Below are 12,865 nucleotides of genomic sequence, written 5' to 3' on the forward strand. Positions count from 1 at the left end.
TTAAAACGAGTAACTGAATTCAATATAAATCGGCAGTTGCCGCATCGTTGCGATCGCACATCTGATTTTCCGGCGCAGATTCGCTGGTTTGAATCCGGCGATGGTTAATAATTATGTGAGAGGATTGCACCTCATCGTCGTGGTTCACGTACCCGTAGGTCGGTTACGGCTCCCTCCACCATCAAGTCGATGAATCTCCTAAAACAAATGAGAGAACGATGCTGAAAAATATGATCACAAAGGCCAAAAAGAAGCAGTAATCACCTCATACAGCACCTTACCTTGTCTGCTGTACGGTTCGGTCAAACAACTTACAACTTTCGCGTAGCACGAAACGTGTAATAATTGTTATACCATACCACATACCATTGTTACTAATCAGTATCTAATTTATAAAGTAAATTCTCCTAATACCCTATTTTTGCTCCCACGTTCGGCAGCTTATTACGTCAGTCTGTACCAGCCTAAACGTGCTCCTAGACGCGAGGAGTAATTTCACGAATTTGCCGGATTTCAAATTGCCTGGGGGCTTAAATTCTATATTGCGCAAACCAGTTAGTTCACGCGTCGCTGTCGACAATATTTCGAGAATTTAGATTTTTATATAATTACTATTACGATGATATTTGGAACTAGATGAAATTCAATACGATTAATTGGAAATGGATAGCGTATAGATAATTTTGAGTACATAAGTTAGTAGAAAAAATAATGTTCATAGGCATACATGTGTGCTGAGAAAAAAACAGACTGGCCCAATTACCGAGATATTCTTTTTATGAATATCTCCCTTGTTGGTCGAAAATAAACTTCAAAATAAATATTTGTTATCTGAGATTGGTATATCTGTGTCAATGGGTTGAACCGGCACCATGGATCAGGTTTCTGCAACTGTACAGAGTTATGATTTGTGCATTAATGACGTCTTGAAGTAAAGTTTTGAGGCAAGCAGTGAAAATCTCTGTTTATACGTTAAATTATTCTGCAGGTCCAATACCTACTGCGAAGTAATGACAACAGTTTTGTGAGATAATATTGAGTATTGTTAGTAGAAATTAGTTTTTCTGATCACGACAGACTAAATTAAGCAGCCGACTTAATTTTCTAGCCTTTATGACGTTACTATCTTTGAGGTGATTGTATAAACGCTTGGGAGGAGTCCTCTTGTCATTAAATATCACAATATTTTATCTGCGGGGCGTGCCGATTAACCAACTAATTTACGCTTGCAATTTTAATTCGTTCCACTCCAGTAATTTCCAAAATCGCCTGGAGCCAAACACATTCCACTTTCTTTTGTTTGTTTCGCGAATGCCAGGACACGTATTGTCTATTGTAATTATTCATTTCAATTTGTTTTATCATCCCTATTGCACTTTCGCACTGAAATTTCATTTGAGTTAAAGACCCCCAAGGCATTTTCGTCTAAACAGTAAGCCGGTAACCTGTTGCCGTACTTTACACTATTACTATTTTTTGGTACCGTGACGTCACGTTCTTCAGCAATACCTAGTCGCGACATGTGAAATATGAGATGAAAAATATCCAAAATTTCAGCAAGATAGACAGACAGAAAAGCAGCTTGTCAAAGCTTAGATTCTGAAAGTGAAATTGCATCAAGTATAAACGATATGAATTGAGAATAAAGCTTGCAGTTTTTTCAAACATTAATAAATTCAATAGTTTTCTATTTCTTCCCACAAGATTCATTATGGTCAATAAATCACAATGCTAACAATATAGTATTGTGACCTGAGTTTAGCTCCCGGTGTCGCTGCTCGAAAGCGAGTTGTGTACAATTTCCTTGACCCTGAAATGCCTTTCTTCATTAGTTTTTTGTGTGGATATTCTCTGTGGCGAACCATAAACTAATGATTGCGGACTACTGGTTATTCAAATATCTATGTTTACTGGCTTGTACATGTTACATCGAAATCGGCAATTCAAATACCCATTTTTGGCATTAGCTGAGATTATATCCATACAATTTGTTTTAAGATTAATTAGAACGTAGAAGTCAACGTTAGTAATTCTAAATGTGTCCCTGAGTAGATTTAATCCACTTCAATATTTCTTCAAATTACCAATAAGCTTGGGAATGCCACGAGGACCTAGAAGGTGCCGAGTTCCGGTAAGTAAAAGGATCTTTTGTGAAAGGAAACTAATGCAAAAATGTGAGATTTCAAGAAAATTATCCCGTTACGTTTTAAACTAAAAATTTACGAAAGAATCCAGGTAGGGTTCGGAATGATTTGAAAATCTGGATTTCCAGTGCAATCTGCATTCTTAGCTCTAAATCTAACCCTAACTGGATAACTACTAATCTGTTTATTTTGAGAGGTAGCGGGGGATTTCTACATCCTAATATCCAAGTTAATTAGATAGCTTTAAAATATTTCAATAATACTTTAGTATTCTGGCATATTTTTAAAATGGCAGTTCTTTTAACAAACGAGTGAGCAGTATTCAAATATATGAAAACGAAGGACGCGCATAGGTACCGGTACGGTAAGCCGTAACTGAAAACCGAATTTGGTGGGAAAATTAGCAGACAAGGGTGGTAGAATAAATCGTTCCCACGCGTAATATAAGTGTTCCCACGCGTCATATATAGATAGTGCTCCCATGAATTAAAATAAAACTGCAAAACTTCATGTGAAACAACAATACAAATAATAGACTTATTCCAGACTGAAAATTTGAAATCGGATGGTCCATTAATTAAGAAAAAGGTTATGTTTAACATGCTATCTAAAATTTCCCTCGTAATATTATCGTAATCTATATTGCCCTTTGAACCTCAATGCCACTCGATGCAGGGGTGAATGAAATTATGAAGAAAAGCACCACACTTCAATTCTCAACGTAAATAAGTCTGTTGTTTATTCCTTGAATTCTTTTTGAAGTTAGGTAAAGTTAAAGTTAGGTGAAGTAAGGTAATTTATGTGTTATAACATGAAATGAATGTGTAGTACATTAAACCTTCTAACTATATTTTTTAAACCTTTTTTAGCTTGGGAAAATGTTCCGGAAAAAACTTATAAAGCGAACGCTTGAATTAGTTGGAGCAGTGGCAATGGTCTACTTGATGTTGGAAATTTTGGAAGCTCAAACGATGCAACGCCCGGAAAAAGACAGGGTAATATAATTAGTAATAAAAATTTATATTAAAATATGTATTCAGACACGAAAAAATAATTTCCAAGTCTATGCATCTGAAACAAATCACAGGCTAACTGATCACCTAACCGACAGAACTGGTAACCGGACGAGAGGCGTGGTTCCCCATATGATTAAACCGTCTTATCTGCTTTCTTCTCCTCTGGTATAATGATCTGGTCTGATAAGTATGTTAATCCTATCCTAATGTTGAATTTGGTGGAAATACAGTATATGTCGGGGTTATTATGTTTATTTATTATCAATTGATTATATAAACGCATTGGGACAGTACAGCAATATCTAAATAATAAGTTGTATCGTTTTTTTATGATCTGTTTATCAACCTCGTCCCTATCAAACCTTTCGATGTATTATGAATAGTTCGATAGCTTGATATTTTCTTGAGTATGTAGATCAGTGAACAACTTTCCGGCAGGGCTAGATACCTTTGCCAAAACATAGGTATTCTTCTCAGAAAAAAAACGATAGAAACACGGTCACCATTTTTGTAATATTGCACAGAACGTTCAAAGAATGGTGACACCAGAAGAAAGTAGACAAGAACAGCAACAAAATGTTGTCGAAAAGATAAAGGTATGATATGCAAATTGTATTGGTTAGTATTCGCTCGTCGCAATTCATTGCTTTCATAAACGTCGCAATAAAACAGGACAAATGAATGATAAACTGACCTAAGACAAAATAGCTGCAAGGCGAATTAATTATGGATTTAACATCTGTCATTAATTTTGGTAAATTGGGTCATCAAAGATTGTTATACAATGTTTCGCTTTTGTCTTTTGTTGTATCATTGAGAGGAAAACGTCACTTCAATTTTGCGATCTTACTTTCCTTTTCTCGTTTACATATTGCTAATCAAACTATAATAATTGAGGCAAATGGAGGTAGGAGACCAACAAGATGAAGATGGCAAGTACTTGTCCATCTTCGCATAGCCTACTTACTTTTAACGCAGGTTGCTGCTCAAGTTATCACTCGTCAAGTTATTCTATTATTAATTTGTCTTCCAGGTTGAAGAAATTAAACGACAATCACCTGTTGAAGATAAAGCCCCGCCACCACCTCCTCCTAAACCAGTGGAAAAGGTGAAAACAATTCTAAATATTTAATAAAAAATGATAAAGAATTTGAACATTGTCACTGCCTATAGCAGTGTCACATTTCTGAAAAAAGTTTATCAGACGTATTGCGAATAAAAACACACACTATGTTTTTTGATGCGGTTATTCTGCAACTCTTTTTAAAATTCAATCGCTCAATTTATTGACAGTTTCGGCATATTAATTCTATTAGAAATCCTCTATACTATAGAGTCTATAGGTTTTGAATTACAATATATTTAAATTACAAGGAACTACAGTACACAAGCCTAATATGTGCATGAATTTCGTATCCGACCAAGATAAATTCAAAATCGACTGAGATCTTGCTTTGCTAGAAAAATAAAGAAGTAGATCGTTATATTCATAATTACAATCTACAAAATTAATGACTTCGTTTTTTTCTAGGAAAAGAAACCTGAACCTGTACTTCCAGCATCGCCGAAAAAGAAAGAAAAACCTGAATCACCTCGAGTAATAGTTAAACCAGCAAAAGTAGTTAAAAAACCACCACCTAAAGGTAAACATAAAGTTTAATCAAGTAAACATAAACATAATCGGGGTTTGCTTGTTTTCGTTACACCCACTATTATCCAAATCACAAATATAAAATAATAAAACTATAATTTCAGTTGGTACGAGGAAGCAAGATCCACAAGTCCAATTGCATAAATTATTTTATTTTGTGTCACGGGATAGCTTTGTCGTAAATGCGATACTCGAAAATATTCAAACCATATATGATGGAGTTTTTCAAATGAAGGATTACCCATTCAACTTTGAATCATTATATTTTTGCAGAACCAAAGGGACCACCTGCTGGTGGAGCAGGCAAGGGAAAGGGAAAAGCGGGACCAGATCTCGGTGTCAGAACCGATTTTACAAATCAAGATATTGTAAGAGATTTTTGTTCAAATACAGCACCTCTCTTTTCCTAAGTTTATTCTAAATTAAAAATTAGATTGGGGAGTCAATAACTTCATGTCAAAATAGGTAATTTTATCGCGTATTTCTAGTTGCTGGCAACACATGTTAAACTTTTTTGGCCAAGCAATAATTGATATGTCTAATTTTATTGTGTCTTCGCCTTCGCGAGGGTGCAGCAAATCCGGTAATATTTGCCGAATCAAGAATACTCTGAGCTTGCAAATCCAGTAGATCTTTTATTTCAAGTAGTTGTTTGTATACTTCTGATGGAGAAATCTTTTTTTACAGCCAATGCCGAAGCTTAAATCAAGTGGATACGTATTGCCTATGTTATATTTTGATATGGGACCAAACAACTTATTTCGATTATTTCGTCAAGGTGTTGTTACCGCGTACGAGATGGGGAGAAGTTCTGTTGTTCCAGTATTCCACAGGTGAATATTCAGCTCTGATTTATTTTCTTTCTACATGAATTGGATAGACATTTCTATAGTGGTTTTCAAAATTGTAACAAGGTTTGCGCCCCACAGAAGAGATCGCTAAAGGGTAAATTATTATGGAGTGGTGAAATTGAAAGGGAAGCGACAATTATTACATTTATTTTGTTTTCACATCATGCTATCCCGGTCCCGAGTGGTAGATGTATTATGGAACGCATTACCCATGCAAAAATACATACATTGCTGTTCTTTACAAGTGATATTACTTCTGTATTTTCTTACTGTATTTGGAATTCATCAATTATTTTATTATTCAAGGCATCCTCGTATGGGAGACAAAGCAAAGAATCCGTTTGTTTTACCTATTTTTGATACAAACTATACGGTTGATCTTGTATGGCCGCCTATGGACACAATCGACATAGGGGTATTAAAAAAGGTAGGAATTACTTCATTAGTAACATTTTTATACTTAAAATTATGATTTGAACATTTTCAAAGTATTTTATACAATTATCAAAATTATATTCCATACAGGTTGTTCCAACTATTGGTATGAGAGAATTTCAGAAAGTCTGCAAAAGCAAACTTGACGCTATTGTCAAATGTGGAATATTCGATCAAAAACGAGACGACGGCATAAAACATTTTAGACGTGCAGCAAATCTCAAGGTGAACCCTTCTATCCTCATTTCGCAAAAAAAATTATTTCATTTTTATTCACGCCTTTTTGTTCTTCTCATTTAAAAAACATCATGCTTTCTTTTTCTGCTTATGTCTCCCCACTCTTTCTTCTTCTAGTTAATATGCATTATGTTCATTTACCTGTCCATATTTCGACGTTTGTTTGACAACAAGCTATTGTCACTTTTTCGTTCTTTTTTCTTATTCTCTTTCGTGATATTTTTGAGAAATATAGCATCTTAATGACTACTTCTATCAACAAACTACACTTTGTTTAGTTCGACAAAATCATAGAGGTAAAAACATACGAAGAATTGGTTCCGAATGATTTGAGTGCAGGAGTTGTCGGACCTGATGAACACAGATGTCTTGGCGTTGTTTATGGTAAAAAGTGTCTTCCAGATCAAGATCGATGGCTTGCAACATTTTCTCGTATATCAAAATCTTTTAAACGGTAAACATTGTTCATGAATTTATTTGCATTTGATGTTCTGAAGTAAACTAAATGACAATTCGCAACAATTCAGAAAATTTGTAAGGATTTGAATAAGCAGTGAAATATTAGACAAAGATTAAAATCACAATCGAACCTAAAGTTTTTGTCAGAATAGATTGTTTTTATGATGCGATTCGATATTGAAACAATTTGACCAGTTCCCTCCGCTCCTAATGATGTTCCACATGAAATCACGCTTCATGTTTTCAGGCCGATGGCAATACGACAGTTCGCTCAAGATTTTATGGAAACAAAAATGGGAAATAAACAGTTTATGGCGGTTCACTGGAGATACGAAAGCGATTGGCTGGACATGTAAGTCATTTGTTACATAATTGCTTCTCTGATCAGATGTACTTCGATGCTAATTGAATGTGTATAATGTGTATTGAATGTGTCTATAATAGGACTTGGCGCACAGACGAGATCAATACAGATATCAAACGAAATTTCTTTTGTTTATATTTAGGTGTAAACCATCAAGACCAAAAGGTGCTCGAGAAAGAAACAAAGCAATTTGTAAGATGGTGATGGGATTAGACTTCGATGAAGATATTCGCAAAGATTTTGTTCAGAGGTTGAAAGACAAAATGGCAGATTATAACTTACAGAAAATATATTTAGCAAGTCCTCCAAATGTAAGTTTTTGTTTTTCGTGTTATCTATTTTCTAGTTGTAATGTTGTTTCTAGAAGTTGTCGCTGGATACCTAGAATCTCTGATAATATTAATATATGTCTGAATCGTTGTACAAACAAAAGAGCAATGTTCAAATATATGGACACGGAAGCCAAAACAAATCTTTTACATTATCCGTAGCCTATCCTAATCTTAACAAAAAAAAACTTCTGTCTTCGTGTACTTTACCTTTCACAATAACTGACTGAATCTAGTCTACAGTTCGTTACCGGTATCAAATAGCTTCAAATGCTCGCGTAGCATGAGTTCGCAAAATCAAAACAGAAGACACCAGTCACGCTGTCATAAAAACATGTTCCCATGAATAATAATAAAACAGCGGAATTTCAGATGGAATATCAGATCTCATAGGCTTCATAGGAAATTCAGAAGCATATAAATAGCCCTCTAGCGACAACAACAACACAATTGGTCCAGTAGTGGAAACGAAAAGCGATTTTGTCATAAAAACGAAAAAAAGAAAAGAAAAAGCTCAACAAAATGGTCAACAACAACATAATAACAAAACGACTCATATGGGTATTTCGTGTCCAATAATGGAGATACAAAACTATTCTGAATGTTATATTTCATTTCATTATTTCTCTTCTAGCAGAGCTAGATTTTCTAATGCTCCTATAAATCATAAAGTGACACGTGAACGCAATTTTCAGTTCATTCTATCTATGCAAACACCTTTTACCTCCTTTTTAAAATTACAGAACATTGAGTTAATTCGATTGCTGAACGCAAGTTTTCCCGGAAACTTTTATTACGCCGAAGACGTGTTGAAATATGCTGAGAAAAAACAAGGGAAAGCATTCCTTGATAACAATTACAAAGCATCATTTGTAGAACAAGAAATATGTTTTAGTAAGTTATAAGTACAGTGAATTTTATAAAGTTTTTGTTGAGGGAACTTTTTATCTATTATTTTGAATCATGAATTCGTGATCCAGTATAATAAGCACCGTTTACCTCCCTCTCAATCGTTTCAAAGTTTGTTTTTATTCATGCAATCTTCATTCATTTACCATTCAATGCTAAACTCGTCATTTTTTCAGAATCAACATTATATCTAGGAGCCGCTTTATCATCATGGACACAGACTGTCTTAACTGATCGACTATCAAGAGGAATAAAACGTCATGATAGTGTTCTTCAAGTAGTTGGAAACGGTAAAAACACATTTCCCTAATGACCCCTGGTGTTCCTGGGTCATTTTGACACCCTTCTATAATTTTTTTAATATTTCACCAACCAAAAATGCCAAAGACACCATTAATGTGTCCCTGAAAAGCTTATTTTCGTCGCTTTCCACTAAAACGCGCCCACATTACGTAGCGTAAATGCGTCCGACCATATGCCAGTAAGAAGAGAGAAAATTCAAAAAATTTCGAGAAAAAGTTTCTCACTTTTAACGCTGTGGTCGACACGTGATTGATATGCGAGAGAAAGAGTTCTCTTTTAGAAGAGCTATACGTCACCTTCAAGATAAAACAAGACTGGGATTTGTAAGTGAAGTGATATTCGTTTTATCGAAGAGCATTTGATCGCGTGCTGTCTGGTATCTTTGTTTGTTTATTATGAGCCGAAGAACGTTGCTCGCGCGTTCAAAATACTTCGTTTTCAACTAACAATAGATTATTTGGTTATTTTTAAGCTTTGAAATACTCATACAAATAAAATTGACCTTGTTGCAAAATAAAAATTATACATAAAAAAAATATGATGACATCACCGTAATTAAGAACACTCGGATCAAGCATGGGTAATTTAAACTCAAACATTTTGAGTTTTGAAATTGGTTTTGTTCACATGCAGACCACTATGAAATACTATTGACCCCCCAAAATACATTTAATTTAGCCATAAACCCAAATTATGACACAGATCAGCCATTTATGGCAGGGCCGAAACCCTAGGGTTAATTTGGAGATACAAGTTCCATCTTACAAGGATGCATAGAAGCGTATTTAAGGGGTTTTATGCATTGTCTATGCAAATAAGGCTTAGCACAAGTTGCGGTGTCTCAGAAATGGTGTGCCCAACTTGTCCCACGCCTGTCTTTCATTTACCCACTTGTACCGCAATTGTCCTAATTCCTGGTATGTTCTGGGATAGAATAAATATAAAACTTGGGGGAAATGAAAAAAATGGTTCACATAGAATAGTTGTACAAGTGGGGTAAGTGTTGTACAAGCGAGATATGTGCGAGAATGGCACAAGTGGCATTTTTGAGACACCCGTACAAGAAGTCACTTATAGACATAGGTAAACAGGTTTTAGAAGACACTTTCAACAAATTATTTCCTGTCTGGTATAGTCTTATTCATTTTACCAGCACGTATTATTCTATTCTTGGGTTGTGTAATGTGATATGAATGAAATCAAATATCCGAACTGCGATTCCCACATTGTTAGAACAGTGCGCTAACCAATTCGGAAGCGCACAATGTTACTACAAACACGTTCTCTCTTTTAGTGAAAAATATATATTCTTCTACTTTTACAATTTCAATATACTGGTCGTTGGCTACCACAGAACAGTTCCAATACCTTGGTCGAATAGTAAAATCTACCAACGTATATCAATCAAGTCATCCGGAAAGTTCGCAAAAAAGCTACAATGAACATTTCCGACATACCAGCAAAAAATTTGTTGATTATTTGTTTGAAGTAAACAAACCTGACACATTGCATTAACATTTTATAAATTTTTATTGCAGGTGCTCCGGGATTTCCTGAACTCGTATTTCAATTTCCAGAGGGTAATTTTAATTTTGGGGGAATGATTCCGGGAAAGAAGGTGTAACACAATACTGCCTATTAGTGAAATTTTCTACTTATTTGAGAACTTTTCTACGCACCATGTCCGGCCGAATATAACCATCTATTAAATAAATCACACCTTGTTAGAAGGATATTCAATCGAAATTTGAATTTATTACGCTTCTGTTTTGTTGATCATGGCACATTCCATTGAAATATTTTCCCGGGCAGCATTATATTTAAACGCAGTGATTTTTATTTTATTTTATGCATACAACACCATGAACAACCATATAGACCAGGAGTCGGCAAACTACGGCCTGCGGGCCGGATCCGGCCCGCGGAGTACTATAATCCGGCCCGCGACGCTTTACTGAATTATAGTAACAAAACAGCTGTTTTGACGATTTTATTCTTTACGTACTAGAATTTATTGTGAGACACTAATAGACTAAATTATATTATAACCTAGCAAGTATACAATTCACAATTACTCGTTTAATGAGTCTATAATTTAATTATAATTAGACAAATAGCAACAAAACGCAGACAAGTTGATGCTAAATGCAAGTGGTTCAAAGGCGCCGAAAATATTTAAATGGAATTTCTCTAGATACGATGCGATGAGGAAATAAATCTATATTCTATTCGAGAGATGTATCACTGCCTAATTTTTATTTTAAAAAGTATCATCTGTTCGTTTTCAATTTTCTAAAAACATGTGCGGCCGCAAACGACTTGCCACCTTTAATTTTAGCCCGCTAGTGACTTGTAACCTTTAATTTTGGCCCGCGAGCGACAAAAGTTTGCCGACTCCTGATATAGACACAGCAAGGCCGCAGTGGTGAGCAAACGCGTGCAAACTCCCGAATAAATCAGGCCTATTCGTTATATTGCTGCTTTGTATTTATATATGACATTTTTACGGAAGTGGTTTGATCAAATTGTTCTTATTAATGTAAGGATTCCGTGGGCTATGCTTCCAATACTGATTATTATTACCACCCTATTAGGAAAATATTTGTAAGCATGTTTATTTGCATTATCCGCTTCTCTAATTAAAATACGAATATTTAGATTTTTTATTTAGAATATTCTTAATGCTTTATTACTATAATTGATACTGAAAATCTTGCGTGACCTAATGTCATACGGTTGGAAAGATTAGCGCAATTTTTCATCACGAGGAATACAGTTATTCTCTGTTGAATCTTTATTATGAGACAATAATACTTTAGTCATTTAGAATTGTATAAAAACTTATATATAAGGACATTACTATTACAAGAATTTCACATTCCTCCACCAGCATTTTTTAATTCATTGTTCGTGTTCGATGTCACCGCAAATCAGCTATAGCTGCTTTTATTTCAAGTGCGCCTTGTTTTATATATTTATTTAAATTGCTTTTTTAGAGACATAATGTTATGTCTAATGTGTGTCTACTTCATTCATGTGAAAATAAAAATGGCGATAAAATATTGTTGTGTGTATATTGCTGGTTTACATATGGTTTTGTAGAAATAGAGATAAGATTATTCATTTTTGAAATATATGGAAAACGCATTTTGAAAACCTAGAGTCATAACCTTAAAAGAATAATTTTTGCAGCAGCTGAGGTACAATTTAGAATACTCGAAGCGAATACTCACTTTTTAAAGATTTGAAAGCTTACAGTTTTGTCCCAGTTATACCGGTAGGCGTTTGTTTGGCCATAGGAAACTGTATTTCATTTGTGCCGAGAACCATTTTGTCAGGAATAACGAGCTCATTATTACACTTCAAAGGAGCTTGTGAGATTAAAGAAATCAGTGGTTTAATCTACGTTCAGTATGCGTTATATCAACTTGAAGCGCCGTGAGAGACTGCTTTTATGAGAGTTTGCAACGTACTACTTGCGCGCAATGAATTTTATTTCTTTTAAAAATAGAAATATCACTTTTCAGCCACTCCAAAGTAGGCAAATACTATCCTTTAAAAGTATGGTATTTTCCAAAATTATAATTCTGTCAGAGAATGCCACTCATAGTGTATATAAAGTGTAGATTATGTTAATTAGTAAAATACTTTTATGAATTACATTACCACAGTAGAAATCTGTTTCATATTCAATGAGATATAACACACATTTACTTCAAGTATGGTTCTGGTAAATCCATAACCGATACCTTACAATCGCTTCTATTTTTAGGAGAAAGTGTCGAATTTTTTCTTTTTTAATTCTATAGAATACTATTACGAAAAGTACGAACGTCATTTACCAATTATTAAATCGCCAAATAGGTGTGTTTTTGTTGATGGAAATAAAATTAAGCCTTAAAATCGATATACCATGCCGATCACATATATGAAATTAAAATTACTGTCATTTTGTTACATGAATTACGATTTTTCATTTGAATTTCTGTAGCTTCGTTAATACTTTATCATTCATATTAATTAATTCGACAGTGAACCTGTTCAAATAACATATATATATATACAAATTACAAAAACTTCTGACAGCAATTCTGTTCTCGTGGACGAGTTATATGGTTCGCGTTTTCTTACTCAATCCGACCAGAAGTTTTACTTAAATTCCGATCC

The 12,865-nt window shown here is 34.5% G+C and overlaps 1 protein-coding gene across 1 annotated transcript; it reads left to right on the plus strand.

Moving 5' to 3' along the window:
* The first annotated feature begins 1,974 nt into the window (after positions 1–1,974).
* On the plus strand, positions 1,975–11,760 carry LOC120330011 (uncharacterized). The gene is made up of 15 exons (XM_039396825.2): positions 1,975–2,131; positions 3,014–3,139; positions 3,685–3,756; positions 4,194–4,268; positions 4,692–4,803; positions 5,085–5,179; positions 5,499–5,644; positions 5,969–6,089; positions 6,188–6,322; positions 6,613–6,788; positions 7,041–7,145; positions 7,300–7,468; positions 8,230–8,380; positions 8,572–8,685; positions 10,237–11,760. Exons 1-15 carry the CDS (start codon positions 2,099–2,101, stop codon positions 10,320–10,322), a joined length of 1,716 nt encoding a protein of 571 aa, XP_039252759.1. The 5' UTR covers positions 1,975–2,098; the 3' UTR covers positions 10,323–11,760.
* Positions 11,761–12,865: the final 1,105 nt, after the last annotated feature.

This window comes from Styela clava, chromosome 12 (assembly GCF_964204865.1).
Source record: "Styela clava chromosome 12, kaStyClav1.hap1.2, whole genome shotgun sequence".
NCBI classification, from domain to species: Eukaryota; Metazoa; Chordata; class Ascidiacea; order Stolidobranchia; family Styelidae; genus Styela; species Styela clava.